General features: G+C 39.4%; 1 protein-coding gene across 5 annotated transcripts in view; it reads left to right on the top strand.

Moving 5' to 3' along the window:
* Mbnl2 (muscleblind like splicing regulator 2) overlaps positions 1–13873 on the top strand; it is a 151355-nt gene extending 137482 nt beyond the window's left edge. For 2 of the 5 annotated variants that reach the window (XM_071611596.1, XM_027938875.2), the window contains one exon: positions 11076–13873. In XM_071611596.1, coding sequence (XP_071467697.1) covers positions 11076–11203 — 128 coding nt within the window. In that variant the 3' untranslated portion in view covers positions 11204–13873. The remainder of the gene's footprint in view (positions 1–11075) is intronic. The other 3 variants (XM_071611597.1, XM_027938876.2, XM_071611598.1) reach the window with 2 other exon arrangements.
* The last annotated feature ends 2475 nt before the right edge of the window (positions 13874–16348 follow it).

Here is a 16348-nt window from a genome sequence, read left to right on the forward strand (position 1 = left end):
GGAGACCACTGGGAGAGGCAGCGACTAGAAGCTTAATTTGGTTGTCTGAAAAGCCCCAGAGCTAACTTGGAAAGTGAACCCAGGATGTGGATGACGACTTGGGTCCACAGACAGATAGAACAAAAGGCCCTATGCGAATCCCAAAGTGGGAAGGATCAGAGGAAGGACAGGAGGGAGGGAAAGAAGAAGGGAGTGAAATGGGCAAGCAAGGGCAGTGGGTAGTTAGAATTTAGTGGGTGCAGTTTTAGTTTGGGGGAAACAGCCTGGAGGTTGTTGGTGGCCACAACTGCACAGCAGAGTGAATGAGCAGTGCAGCTAAACTGGACACTTAAAACGGGTAAAGTGATGCGTTTTACCATATTTCTATATTACCACACTTTTAAAAATGAATGAGAGATCTGAACGGACACTTCTCCAAAAAAGAAGGGATGAGGGGTGGGAAGAAAGATGTCCAGTTGGACCAAGTGCTTGTTCTATTAAAGCTCACTTCTTAAAATTTCTTATCGTTGCCTTTAATACGAGTTCTGTCGGCATAGGGCAGGTATCTGAGGACAGGTGCAAATCCTCCTCTTGGACCAGGTTAGAAGCTGAGTCTCTTCTGGAGAGCGAGGCCTTCACAAAAGCCACTCCTACTCCGTGGCAACTTGGCTTCCGACCTCTTGTCAACAAATATATATATTAGGAGCCCAGCGTGTGCCATGTACAGCTCGGGCTTGTGGGAATATAGCCACGAATGGGCCTCAGCCAGGGAGCAGAGTAGGCCGCGCGCGCACACACACACACACACACACACACACACACACACACACACGGCTGCAAGGTAATTACCATGTGATAGAGAGTACCCCCAAAGTCAACAGCCATGCTGAAAGGGTGGCCCCAGCCCTGAGCTGTGATCGTGAAAAAGAAAAGAGTGAGGGGCTGCCCTGCCTGCCTTGCCCCATTTCCTTGGTTTCCACTTTGCCATCCATGACCCAGGACGCTCTGGCCCTTCCTGGGATCTGTTGGGAGGATGGATGGGACCCCGGCTTACAGCCCACTACACAGCAGAGGAGCTAGTGTAATCCATCAGAGTGAGAGCCCACAGACCTGCTTGGAAGCACAGACAAAATTCCTGAAATCCCACTCAAGGAGTCCTTGTGACTGTGCCTTCACACACTGATTTACACACAACTGAGTGGTTCATTAACCCCTCTCCCTATCCCTCCCTCCTCTCTCTCTCTCTCTCTCTCTCTCTCTCTCTCTCTCTCTCACACACACACACACACACACACAAAGAACTAAGGGAGAAAAAACTGCTGGAAAACGTGTTAGACGGCAGCGTCATCCCACCGCTTTGGGAAGTACATGGGAGATGATTACAACCGAAAGACGCTCTTCCACGTCCAGCACCTTACATGAATCTGTTACTTCAACTAAATTTTAGCATTTGGTTACTTCTCTGCCTTTGGTGCCTTCAAAGCCCGTGCTTAGCAGACTGAATTACACATTCTGCTCCACTGTTAGGACAGACACTGAGGCCAAATGTGTCCAGGATTCTAAGTCTAACATAATGGGGGTGGATACAAAAGCTGGGCATTCAGCAGAATTGGGGACTTTATGTTAAATCTAAAAGGATCTTTTTTTTTTTCCTTTTTTATTTCTTGACCTAAATCTTCCATTTATCATTGTGGGCAAAAATCCCGTATGGAAAAAAAAAAAAAAAAACCCTCTATATTGTAATGAATGTTTTTGAAATTTCTTTGCAGTTGCTGCATAAGCTGTTAAAAAAGAACTCATTGCTGCTCTAAGTTTTTCTTGACACTGGTAAATCTAAATATTTATTAATTTTTATTTCTTTTTCATTCCCAAGTTGCCAGTTCATAGTCTCCAAGCAATTTAAGATAGATCTATGCCAAAACTAATCATAAGCAATAATAGATATATTAAGAAAAATATTGTTAGTGTATGTAACAAAGTGGGTCTTAATGTCATATATATAAACAAATGTCATAAAAAATGTTTTCTTGGATTCCACCTTCATGTCCAGAGGTCTCCTTCAGTGCAAGGACTCAGATGGGATTAGCCTAACATCTGCCTTACTTCCTACACATCTTACTGTAAATATTCTAAACATTTAAAATATTTTCTTAAATAACATGACACGAATATTATACATTGTTTCTTGATATAGTGGAGGAACTTAACTTTCTTACATATATTTTTATTTATTTTAAAAGTTGTTCAAAGTCCCCTGGTCACTGGTTTGAAACTCAGCCTTCCCACAGAGAAAGCAGTGGTCCAAATGGCTAGATCTCCAGGTCACCTAGAGATGCAGTAGATACAGGGGCCTCAAAACACTATCAGAATGTGACTGGAATGAATTCTGCATGATATTCTTGGGTGCATTGAGCACAACCAAACTTTTAACCTTAAGGTTAGTTCAGTTTCCAAAGTGCTTGCCAAAGGCATCATAACCACAGAAGGCCCTTCGAGTGTACTATATACATAGTTAGTTTAGCACTCACAACATTTTCCATGGATAATGCTGTTATAGCACAAAAAGTTGTAGGATTAATCCATGTTCCTGGATGTCTCTATTTCTTTGGGATTCAAGAGTGATGTTGAGAGCCTGTGCCTGAGCCAAATGCCCAGGGTCTAATGGAAAGTTTCTTACTCTTCTCTGCCTTCCATCATTCATGATGAATTCTGTAACTGCCATATTAATCAGAGAAGGTCTGTGGAGTATGAATGTGAAAAAGGTGTGAAATCAAAAATATCAGGTGAAAACTAGGAAGACAGAACCTGAGATTTGCTCCCGGGTGGCCACCGAATTGTGCCTGCCATCTTTCTGATGTTCCGTCTCCCTGCCCCCACCCCACCCCACCCCTTGACTCATAGCATCCTCCTAATCTAGGATTTCGTAGGTTTTCTTTTTTCTTTCTCTGGCAACTGCTAAGCAAACATGATCTCATAGCTCCTTTCTTTCTGAATAAACATACGAATTCTCAAATATATTTTTATTTTAAACACTTCCATAACACCAGGGCACAGGACTAGGAATCAAAAGCTTCCATCTCATATTCCTTTACCTCCTTCCTCATTTATAACCTGGAGTAAACAGTCCCTCTGGGATGACAGGTGGTCTGAGGACAGTCCTCTCATCTCAGTGTGAAAATCATGGGTGGGTGACCCCCAGAATTCTCCCACGGGGATGGGAATAGAAAGAAACTGGGACTGAGGTAGAGAAGAGGGTCCTAACTCTGAGAAGAGCATAAAGAACTCCCCATTATTCTTTCTTCCTTTGCACTCTGTGGATGGGCCAGCCCTGCACCCCCACCTTTGAAGGGCAGGCAGAAGGTGCATGGGGAGGATGTGGGTCCCCAGCCCCACAGGAGAGATTGACAGTGACAGGCAAGAAGACTTCGCAGAACAAGCCCGTGTGACGGGCCATCTGTGGGGAGGCTTTGTCTGATGCAAAAAAGCGAGAGATTCCTTTACAGATAAATCCAAGCCCCTTACTCCCCAACCAACAGACATAATTTTAGGAGCACAGTTTAAATAATAACATTAATTTAAAAAAAACTGTCTAGTCATTTCACTCGTATGGCTTTTGGTAAACATCATGGTGGTTGCTTTGTTTTTGTGATAAATTCTATCTGGTCTGGGAATCTGCACATACTCTCAGAAATATATTGCCTGACTGCCACCCCGCCCCCCCCCCCCCAAGAAACCAAAAAGTCACTCTGGGATGACCTGGGGACTTTTAGATTATCTAGAGGCCTACCTCAGAGTGAAAGCAACAGAAATGATGCTCAGGCAGTTGGAGCTGAGAGAGGCTGGACAGGGGTGGGGAGAGGTCCTGATCTAAGCCTAAGGGCAGTTCAAGAGCCTCCCTCTTTCCACATGTGCCATGGGCTCACGTGAGCAGTGGAATCTGACTTAATGGAGAATTTCCACCTTGGGATTTTATCCACACAGTCTAGGTTGTCAGTGTGGACCCCGCTCAGCAATCTTTAATGGGGCTAGTGTCTACTTCTCCTGTGTACCTCAATTATAAGGACTTTTAAATGACAATGTTTTCATATATTAGAAAGTACACAAAAATCTTCTGTTCAAATATGACAGACTCGAAAATACTGGACAGAAATGATGTCATAGAAAAATTAGAGCTTTGGATGTGAACTCTGTTTTGTCATCAGAGGGAAAAACAATAATTATTCTGATAAAATTAGTCTTTAAGGTGCTACTTCATGTTACGGATGTTCCGTCCAACTTCAGTTTGCTCTTCTCAAGGATGAAACGGTCATATTTTCTCCTAAGCCCCTAGCACTTTCCTTTTCTATACAAATAATAAAAAAAAATTGAAAAGAAGGCAAACATGGCACAACACTACCTTCCTTCAGAACAATATTACCCTCAAGTAATGAATAAGACCAGTTTTCAAAGTGTCCTTATATATTCCACTAATTACCTCCCAACTTTTGATACAATTAAGTTTTATAAATAGTCATAAAATCAGCCAAAGAAAGTTCTTCAAAGTGTGTGTTCATTAACATGTATAATTATAACTGCTGTAATTAATTACTTTTTAATCTGCTACCATATGCTCACCAAGAGACAAAAGACATTTATTTGCTTTTGACTTCGGTAATCCATACTCTGATTAAATGGCAAATTATATTGAGCCCCAGGTGTTTGGCTGCCCCTCTGCCTCGGTACTGTCTTCTTCTAACCATGATGCTCCACCACTTTTGCCTTTGGGACAAGATCAGGGAGTCTCAGCAGTAGGGGCTGCCACAGGGAAGAGGTGTGGAGCAGCAGGGCAGAGAGAGGAGGAACTGAAGAGCAGAGAGTGGACGGAGGAAGCAGCACTAGTGGAGGGTGCACCACCGAAGACGTGCAGAGGAAGAAGGAGGAAAAACCATGGATAAGGAGCAGTGGGGGGCGTGGCTCAGTGGTGGCCCACTGGCTAGCAGGCCCAGGGCCCTGCGTTCGATCCCAGCCCTGGAAAAATAAGTAAATGTATATATACAAAGAGATCAGGAAGGTGTGCCCACGCCATCCTCCTTAGCTTGGTCATATTTCCGATAAAATCTATTCAATTTTTCACTTTAAAATTTATTTTAAATTTTGTTTAAAGAGACAATGTTTAAACATCCATATTTTAAAAATTTCCATCTGAGGACAAGGGGCCCTGTAATCATGGGGACAGATTTCTAAGAAATATACTAAATATGGGAAGTTTTCTTCAGGGGGGATTTGTGTTTCTCTGCCAGATATGTGTCCCTCCTCCATGAGGGAGTCTAGCCCCCACCTGGAGTATTTTTCCTTTTATCCGTATATAATAGGAAGTGGGAGAATGGAGAAGGATGTCTATTTTTCTTGGATATTTATGAATCCCTAAGTGGTCTCAAGGGGTCAGGAGCTCTTTTCCTGAATAGCTCTCTGTTCCATGACTGGTCTGACAGTCCCCTGTTGATGCTAGCATTGTGGCATCGAACCCTCAGTGACTTTTTATTCGTTAATTCATGCAACCAACAACTAATAAATGCCATCTCCGTGTCCAGCCCCATCCTAGACACCAGGGATGTAAAGATGAATGAGACATCCCTCCTGTCCTTAAGAAGCTTGGCTTTGCCATGGGCTCAGTTAATACACACACACTGCTAGGAGGTGTGCACTTGGATTTCCATGTTGATCATAGTTCCATCGAAATCCCTTCCTAGTTCACCAAGGCCAACAAATATTTTTTAAAAGTATATTTTATTTACCTCTTCAAATTCAGCTTTAAAAGATAATATCTGAGAGCTATTCACAGGAGAATTTAACTAAAATATCCTGTATTCCTTTTTTCTAATTGTTTCATGGTTTGAGAACATAGGGATAATTGGTCTCTCACTGAAATGTTTTCCCTATGGATTAAGAAAAGCAGAAAGAGTTCTTAGTGAATTTAACAGTGAGCTCTCGTCTTCAAAGATAACTTATCTGACACCCCTGAATCTTTGCAATGAGCACTTTCATGTAAGTAGTGTAAACATTTCTAACAGTCATCTAGAAGCTCACCATTTACAATTTTATGTGCAGTTCCTAGAGATGGACAATCGGGTAGAAAACTCAATAGGATTCAGACTTGGGGCCTCTGAAACACTGAACAAATCCTACTTTGTTCTGTCCCCTTTCGCACTCTCCTGTGTGAGGACTGGCTAGTTTAGCTGTTGAGTACACGGTGCCAAGGAGTTCAGGTTCAGTGTTGCAGTTTCTGAACAGAGTATTTTGCTTTTAACCAAATGCATTTCACATCCTGGTCAGCTCTTTTCTGAATGATGAATGGCTTGGCCTAAATCCATCATCTTTAGGGAAGAGACGAGACAGCATGCATATTTCATAACTGGTGACTCAGTCAAGGGAGGAATAATATTTTCTTTGTAGGTAGAGGCTGTCTCTTGGTCAAGTGCCCTATTCCTTAGAGTGAAAGCCAGTGTCTGAAAGTTGCAGGATTAATTCTCTAGTAGACCTTCTCTTCTGGTCCTGCTCACTCTCAACCAGCGTTACCTCCCCTGATGTTACTGTCACCTGGGCTAATGCCCAGCTCAGGAAACAGCAGTCCAGACTTAGATATCTCCTCCAAGAAAGTGAGGTTGATGAAAGTATGAAATGGCAGCTCGTAGCTGAATTCAACCCCAAGATATACTTGACCCATACAGAGTTGTTTCTGGAGCATCACTTAATTGCTGAATTTCCAGCTTCTTTTGGAAAATGGAAGCTCAGGAACATGAAGCCTGGGTTTCTGCAGCTCCAGTTGGCTGGAGCTGAGTGACTGTGCCACACTCCCCACCTGGCCCATTCGTTGGTGGTCACTTCCTACTTGGCTCCAGCAAGCTTACTCTTTAGTACTTCACCCAGCCCACTTTTTAATATGCTCCCCATTGTCAATTGGGGAGGATGTCATTGAGGATGCAGGAATCATTAAGTGGCTGCTGCTAACATTGATAGAAAAGCAACTCATTTGATGTTCGATGAAGCCATTCATGCTTCATCTTTGGTAAATAGGTATGAGATTAATCATGGACCAGGTTCAGATGGGGGTGACTCAAGGATGTTTATTAAGCAGAATTAAGCCACTTAGGGGGGATAGTTGAATTCACCTAGTCTGATTTCCTGTCCTTATAAAAAAAAAAAAAATAGACTACTGCAACCATTTGATATTTTTTTGCATCACAGATATTCTTGCTATAACTAGAGGGTCCACTGAAGACATGAAATTGCTCATGATTTGAGATCAAGTGTGTTTCTGTTTTAAAAATAGAACGGCAGGTTTTTTGGGCATCAGCTATTCTCAATTTTTGCAGGTTCCCCTTTTAATGGGAAAAAGGAATTGAAATAATGCTTTCAGTTCAGCATTTGGATTTGCCATAAAAAATTGGCTAGAATCTTAAGAAGTTAACCTCCTTTTCCCGTCCTCGTCCTCTATTACATAAAATCCTACTTCCTTGAGGGACTGGTCCACCTGGGAGATAAACAGAAATGTTCAATATATTTGATTTTAGTCCTCTCATCATAGCTTGCCAAGGTTTCTTGGAAGCTGTAGCAGTGGTGCTGTGGTTGGGTCGGGGTTTCTGATGCTCTGAGGAGAAACGTTTGTAGCATCCATGGGGAGGGGGCATGGACAAGATGTGATTGGCCACACAGGCCCAGCCGTCTTACAGGTCACTCAGCAGTTCCTATCCATCTGGCTCCTCAGACAGTCCCCACTGTCCCCCATCTAGTGTTCCAGGCTCTGTTTTCTCTAGGTACTTCCCCAAGGCCTCCCCTTCCCCTGATTTCTGAGCTCACAGGGGTTCTTCTGAGCACCCTCCTCAGTTGGCACTGGAAGAGGTCTAGACAAGAAATCATTGCTTCCTCTGGTCCCATCTCAGACAATCACCTCCATGTCCTGGAGGGGATTCCTGTGCCAGGAGCAGACTGAGCAGACATCTGGCTTGTGCTTGCCAGTGAAAACTGTGTTATCTTTTCCATGTCTTCAAAATGTGACTAAAATACATATCTAGCTCATCAGACCCTAGATAAATTCTAAGGGCCTACTAAAAATCAAGGGAATGTGTATTAAAAAACAAAAACAATGATGCTTCAGAGAAGAGAGCTGTAGCAGGAGCCCTAGCATGGGGGCTGTTTCCCTGACTTACACTCCTGTAAATCTCATGAGATATCATGAAAATTCTCAGTTGCCTCTTCCAAGAAGGCGTGGGTTGCTACGCCTCATGGGTTGTGTCAGGAACTTTGGGTATCCACCTCCACTTGGACCAAGTGTGGGGCAGGAAATAAGCCACTGACATTTGGTCTGTTGAGCTCACTTTGATGATCTATGTTTCAGTTCACCACTTTGTTAATGAACAAGCTCAGGGTGAGGGATTGTCCCTATCAGATACATGATCCGTCTTCCAGGGTTAAGCCTGTTATTTTAAGAAAGTATGTTTTGTGTTTTGTGCCTATACTAAAATATGCAGGCAGCTTCGAATTATGTTTCTTTACTGCCAATTAAAAACATAATCTGAATCAAGAAAAGCTGTATTAAAAATCAGATAGAAGATCCCTCTTTCTTTCCCTCTAAGCAGCTCCCCACCTCCTGCACCCACAGAGACACAGAGCTTGGCTCTCTTCTTCCCTCCAGCCTGTACTGGTGATGCTTTTGCAGCAGGATCCATCCTGTCTCCCCTAGTTCCCTAGGGCCTGTGTGGTCCTGAAACCCCTAACATCAGGAGCAGCAATCCAGTGGGCAACAGTTAAATAAGAAGCATCTGTCGGCAGCCGTTCTTCATCTGAATTTCTATTCTGTGTCTATTTCTAGGGTGTATTTCACCCCAGAGTGCACTTAATTCACACTCTACCAGCAGGCTATAGTTCTCAAAAAGAAAAAAATAACTTAATAATAAATGGTATTTTCAAGAAAAATGTTGCCACTGAAAACCGGAACGGCTAAGGAGAAACGCCCAAAGCTTTCTTGACTCCTAAGATCAAATCCCTTGAACCTCTTGAAGTTCATGGCTGCTAGGAGTGTAATTTATTTTTTATACTATATATATATATATATATATATATATATATATATATATATATATATATATTCCACAAGATAGACAAAGACATGGCCCAGGGTAGCCAGAGTTTTCTGGCCAGATGCAGGCAGCAGTCAATGGTTGCAAATTTGGTAGCCCTGACGCTCATTTTTATTTGTGTCTTTGTTGATATAACAGCTATGGGTAGGCTGGGGCAGAGGGAAAAGTAGTCTGGGTGAACCTAGTCACTGTTTGTAGTTTAACTTGGAAATAGATTTATGGCCCAATTAAACCTCAGTGGTCATGACATAGGTCTCTTGGTCAAATTCAAGGTCCAGGCACTGTCGTAACTTTTTCTGTAATGCAGATTGGCCTGTGCTGCTTTGCCTGTTGCTAGGCTTTCTGTAGAACACTTTTGTTTCCAGGTGGTTTGGAATTTTATTCTATAAGGCCTTTTGATTTCAGTTAGTAAGCAGGACTATAAATATATTCCAGAATATGTATTACTATGAAAAGGAAATAGAAAACTGGGACATGATTTGATGTCCTGGGGCATATTCTTGTTTGGAATGCTATAGATAGCATTGGAGCTCAAGGATGAAGTAGAAAAAATTCCCATTTAATAATCACATATCTAAACCTAAAATGAAGTTATAAATTGACCATTTGGAGAATCTGGCTATTCCCCAATTATAATGATAATAGTGTTCAAATTCTAGATACAGTGATAATATTTCATTTAAAATCACTTTATTTTTGTCCATTATCTATCAGTATATGAAATAAGGAATGTTATTTTCCCAATCAATTTTAAATTCCTAGGTACTTTAAAAAAAAAACAAAGAATGATCTTAATATCTAAAGCTTGAACTTCCATTTAGTATAAATATTTACTGTAAATAAGTTTTTTCTCTATTTTTGTCAGTTTTATACACATCTGTATGTTTCAGTAAAATAAAGAATGTGCATGTTTATTTTGTGAGAGAAACCATCTGAGTGTGCTGAAACTATTGTGCATAAACTACAGGGGACCCACTCTGGGGAAAGATCCACATGTATAAACTCTGACATATGGATAGTAATTACATTTGTAGAAATGAATTGAATTGAATCCCAGGGTGTGGGAATGTTTGTTGATCCTCACCATAAAGCATTTTTATCAATTATTTCCTAAACAGAGACTCTTAACTGTTTTAAAATAAGCATTTTGTTTATTAATGACACAAAATCTAGTCAAACATTGCACAAAGATGCTTTTGTTAGAATATGTTCAAAACTTGGCTTTTAAGCTTGACAATTTAATGGACTAGAGCACCCAGGCCAAACTCCTCTCCTGTGAAAAGGGATGGAGTTGGAAATGAACTTGGAGATGGAACGACAGGACAGACAGTAGTTTGCATTTGATAGTTCAGCCTTATTTGTTCTTTATCTGTGCTTTTGGATTTATTAAGAGTATTTTAAAATGCTTTTAATATGTTACATTTAAACATAACCTGATTTTAAACTAGTGGTTATATCTCAGGAGCAGAATTGCTTTTGATGGGAATGTATTTTTGAATATAAGTTAATAGATTTTGAATATAAGTTAATACCAGATTGATTATAAATTTTAAAATTTTTCTATTTAAGCTTAAAATGACTTTTCAAGTAAAGCAAATCCTCTGATTTGATTTCTGATCCCCATAGCAAATATTAATTGAACAGTAACATGAACTATATAATAAAAAAATAAAAAGCAAAAATTATAAAAAGAGAGAGTCCCAAATAGACTGCACGCCACATATATGCTGTCACAGTTTTACAGAAAACACTGTGCATTTAAGTCAATGTTCCTGACAGTGGCCAAAGAGCAAAAGTGGTTAAATGTAAAATTTTTCAGCATGAGGGTGGGGATTGTGCGAGAATATAACTACATCAAAATGATGAGAAATTAGAGAAAGCACCTATTTTCAAATGTCTGTTTGCAAAGAGTAAAACTTAAACTCGGTGTTTTCCCTCGCAGAAGGAGGTCTAAATCATGCCTGTCTTTTTCTTTAACAGATAATTCTGAAATAATCAGCAGAAACGGAATGGAATGCCAAGAATCTGCATTGAGAATAACTAAACATTGTTACTGTACATACTATCCTGTTTCCTCCTCAATAGAATTGCCACAAACTGCATGCTAAATAAAGATTTAGTTCTTCCGGACAGACCACCACTCTAAGGAGCTAGTGCTGCTATATCATATATGAGTATTAAATATGGTATGCTTAGTATATTCCAACCTAAGATAGTTAACTACCTGAGACCAGCTGTGATGTTTAAAGACATAAAGGATAAAGTTTACTTTTAAAGGGTTTCTCAACATAGTTTCTGTCCTAGGAATATTGTCTTATCTCCATAACTATAGCTGATGCAGAACAGTCCGGCCCATGTACTCATTTCGACTCAGAATATCTCAAATTTAGCAATAAATGATTAGCATTAGTTTAAACTCCTATTCCGAGGGCAGGTTCGATTCTAACTCCGACTGCTGTCATTACATTGACTCCCTGGATCAAAGGGTAAGTTTCACTTCTTGATGAGACAAATGCCGCAGCAAAGGCGAGAAGTGAAGTAAAACAGACACCTGTCCTGCAGGTCTAAAATCTGAATAGACGTTCAAGCACAAGTACTGGGGACACATCAAAGTGTGGTATTTGGTTTGCCTGGAGATGCCGCATTGAATCGTGTGATTCTAGAATAACATTAAATAGAATGAAAAAGAAACTTTGCACGGTATGAGCTTCATACCCCACCCAACAAAGTCTTGAAGGTATTATTTTACAAGTATATTTTTAAAGTTGTTTTATAAGAGAGACTTTGTAGAAGTGCCTAGATTTTGCCAGACTTCATCCAGCTTGACAAGAATGCGAGGCCCATGCCAACAGTCTAATCTAAGGGATTAGTCTTTCAAACTCACCATCCAGTTGCCTGTTACAGAATAACTCTTCTAAACTAAAAACCTAGTCAAACGAGGAAGCTGTAGGTGAGGAGATCTGTATAATATTCTAATTTAAGTAAGTTTGAGTTTAGTCACTGCAAATTGGACTGTGACTTTAATCTAAATTACTATGTAAACAAAAAAAGTAGATAGTTTCACTTTTTAAAAAATCCATTACTGTTTTGCATTTCAAAAGTTGGATTAAAGGGTTGTAACTAACTACAGCATGGAAAAAATAGTTCTTTTAATTCTTTCACCTTAAAGCATATTTTATGTCTCAAAAGTATAAAAAACTTTAATACAAGTACATACATATTATATATACACATACATATATATACTATATATGGATGAAACATATTTTAATGTTGTTTACTTTTTTAAATACTTGGTTGATCTTCAAGTTAATAGCGATACAATTAAATTTTGTTCAGAAAGTTTGTTTTAAAGTTTATTTTAAGCACTATCGTACCAAATATTTCATATTTCACATTTTATATGTTGCACATAGCCTATACAGTACCTACATAGTTTTTAAATTATTGTTTAAGAAACAAAACAGCTGTTATAAATGGATATTATGTGTAATTGTTTAAAACATCCATTTTCTTTGTGGACATTTTAGTGATTGAAGTATTTTGACTTTTGAGATTGAATATAAAATATTTTAAATTTGGGCATCATCGCCTGTTCTAAAAACCAGATGCACCAACCATATCATTTTTTTGTTTGAGAAAAAAGAAATCTGGATTTTAATTCATGTTGGTCAGAGTCTAATTACTATCTATTTATCTTGTATTGTAGATCTGATAACCCTAGCAAAGGAAAATCACATTCTAAGTGTAATCTTACATAGTGCTTGTATCGTTACATTTGTTTTAATTTGTGGAAAGATATTGTAACTAACTTGTATTACTTGTATTACTTTGGTAGTTTCATCTTTATGTGTTATTGATATTTGTAAGTTTCTCAACTATAACAATGTAGTTATGCTACAACTTGCCTAAACACTCAAACTTTTTTTTTTTCTGTTTCTTTTCTTCATTAATTCATTTAAACTCATTGAAAACATAGTATACATTACTAAACGGTAAATTACGGGAATCACTGAAATATTTTTGTAGACTAATTGTTATAACAATGTCTTTTTTTTCCTTTCCTTTCATGATTTTGATTTTAAAAATTATTAGCACACAACTATTTTCAGCCCTTTAATAATGGAGCATCAAAAACATCACCCGTATCCCTGAGCAAATATAGAAGACTGTATTTTTTACTATGATATCCATTTTCCAGAATTGTGATTATATGCAAAGAGTCATAAATATGCCATCTACAATAAGGAGGAGGCAAGGCAAATGCATAGATGTACAAATATATGTACAACAGATTTTGCTTTTTATTTATTTATAATGTAATTTTATAGAATAATTCTGGGATTTGAGAGGATCTAAAACTATTTTTCTGTATAAATATTATTTGCCAAAAGTTTGTTTATATTCAGAAGTCTGACTATGATGAATAAATCTTAAATGCTTTGTTTAATTACAAAAACAAAATCACCAATATCCAAGACATGAAGATATCAAGTCAACAAATACTGTAGTTAAGAGACTAACTCTCCACCTATATGGGAACTACATTTCACTCTTGGTTTTCAGGATATAACAGCACTTCACAGAAATATTCTTTCAGCCGTATACCACTGGTAACATTTCTACTAAATCTTTCTGTAACACTTAAAGATTTCCCTCATTCATTATCTTACAGTGTAAACAGGAGTCTAATTTGTATCAATTCTATGTTTTGGTTGTAATATTCAGTTCACTCACCCAATGTACAACCAACGAAATAAAAGAAGCATTTAAAAGGATTCTGTGGTCGTTGTCTTCCTTTTTTTTTTTTTTTTTTGCCAACAGACTGATAATCAAACTAAAAGGTTTTTACATACACACAAATGCTGTTAGTTGACTTCAAAGAAGACCAAACTCTGGTTTTCAAAAAGGAGACGGAGTGTTTTTGCTTTGGGCTTTGTCTTTTTCACAGAATTTTTTAAAATGGTACTTTTAGAAGTATTTTTAGTATTCTTCAAAAGTAGTAGTAAAAATAAATCCCACCACTCAGCCTTCCTCAAGACTCTGACTGATAATGAAGAGACATGAGCATCAATAACTAAATGGGGCTGGGGATGTGGCTCAAGTGGTAGCGCGCTCGCCTGGCATGCACGCGGCCTGGGTTCGATCCTCAGCACCACATACAAACAAAGATGTTGTGTCCGCTGAAAACTAAACAATAAATATTAAAAAAAAAAAAAACTAAATGGGAAGGAGAGCAGTTTCTTTAGCAGAAAAGAAAATGACCATTAGCCTGTAAGGTACCCTTCTGCAAGAGCGCAAGTAGGCAACGTGACTTGACCTGAGGTTGAAGAGAGGCAGAAAGGTGGGATCTGATCTGGGCAGAGGTCCTGCTCAGGTGGACCATGAAAGAACCAATGTTCAACAAAGAAAGGGTACCCTGCCAGGGACCCTTGCTGTTCCATCAATAGCCACCCTTCTAGGAGCTGATGTGTGGACAAAAGGAGCCACAGGTTTCCTTTCTCAGTCCTTCCTACTCTAAGGGCCTTGCTCAAGGAAGTGCTGTTGGCCTCCTGGATGGTGTCATGGTCCACTTCTGTTGCAAGGACAATACCTGAGACTGGGTGGTTTATAGAGGTTTGTTTTGGCAAACAGTTCTGAACTGAGAAGTCCAAGAACATGGCACTGGTATTGACTTGGCTTGTGAAAGCTTCATGCTTCAACTCCGAGCAGACCAAGCAGAAAAGCGAGCATGCATGTGTAAAGGGGACAGCACACAGCTAGGGTGCAGCTCCATGGCAGAGCACTGGCCTAGCACGTGCAAGGCCCCCAGTTCCATCCCTAGCACCACAAAAATAGAAAAGAGAGGAAAACACAAAACATGAGAGGCAGCCCCACTTTATAACAACTTTTCCTCACAGTAACAATCCCTTCCTTTGAAAGCGAGATCTCCCTCACATACCAAGAGCTAACCCAGAGGCATTCATCACATTGAATGACCTAATCCCCCTTCCAAGTTGCACTCTGTCAATACTGCTACGTTGGCAAATTCAATGTCAACATATGTACAGGAGGGGACAAACCATCTTCAAACTAACAGGTAGGAGCATTCAAGCTGGGGTGGCCAGAAATGACCTGGGCCAGGGCAGGAACACCATAGAGTATGTTCTCGGCATGGTTGATGGAAAGCTCCAGGCCTTCTGGGTGCCTCTGAGACCCTTTACCAACATGGAAATTAACATTCACCATATCAGGCAAATACAAATAAACATGCTCATGATTTTAAATTGTCCCATCAGAATTTCCAAGGGCAAAAATACTTGTAACAATTTTGTAGATATACTTTTTAAAATAGCTATTTGGAAGAGCAATTTTCTTATTGTAATGTGGAAGAAGACTTGATATTGTGTTCATCACTCCTTATACACACCAAAAAAAAAAAAAAAAGGCAAGACAAAAAAACAGAAAAACCCCAACAACTCAATTAATAGAGAAAGTTCAAAGTGTCAACTTTAAAAACAAGTTGCTATTTTAAGTGAAAAATCTAAGACAAATTGTACTTAAAATTTTTCAAATATAGTTTTCATCAGTAAACTAACTTTTTATGGTACTATATAGAACTTAAAAAATGCAACTTAACCTGAGAAAATACAAAAGCTACTTTTTTTCTTACAACCCCACAGATTTTAGAACAGCCAGGCTATCTGAAATAAAATTCAACATTCTGATATTTATAAGAGGACAATACTGATTCTCTAGAGAATGATTTCTTCTTCCCCCACAAATACCCTAGTGTATGTGCAAAATTAAGAGATCATAGCTGTTGGATTGGTCTATCTCCATAGAAATGGCTGAGTCACTGTGAACATGATTCAGACAGAATGAAGCACAGAAATGACTTCCTTCTGTGCTCTTGGTGGGCGAAGTGGATGGAGGGATGGAAATGGGTGGAATTGAGAATATTCACCAGGGACATACCGAGGTGCCAAACTCCACGCTAAATATTCTACACAGGTTTCTAATGAGCCCATCCTGTGTCGGTGATAACAGCTAAGTAAATCTCAACTGCCACAGAGATTCCTACTCAAGGTACAATGAACACATTCTGTTGTGAGCAGTATCTTGATTCTAGATCAATACTACCTTCAGGGTCTGCCTCCTCACCTTGAGAGGTGACTAGAGCCACAGCTCAGCTCAGAAACTACCTCTGGTACATCCTGACTGCATAATCAACTGGCATAAAACTTCACTTTCTTCCTCTGTTTCAGCTGTTT

This window comes from Marmota flaviventris, chromosome 4 (genome assembly GCF_047511675.1).
Source record: "Marmota flaviventris isolate mMarFla1 chromosome 4, mMarFla1.hap1, whole genome shotgun sequence".
Lineage (NCBI taxonomy): Eukaryota > Metazoa > Chordata > Mammalia > Rodentia > Sciuridae > Marmota > Marmota flaviventris.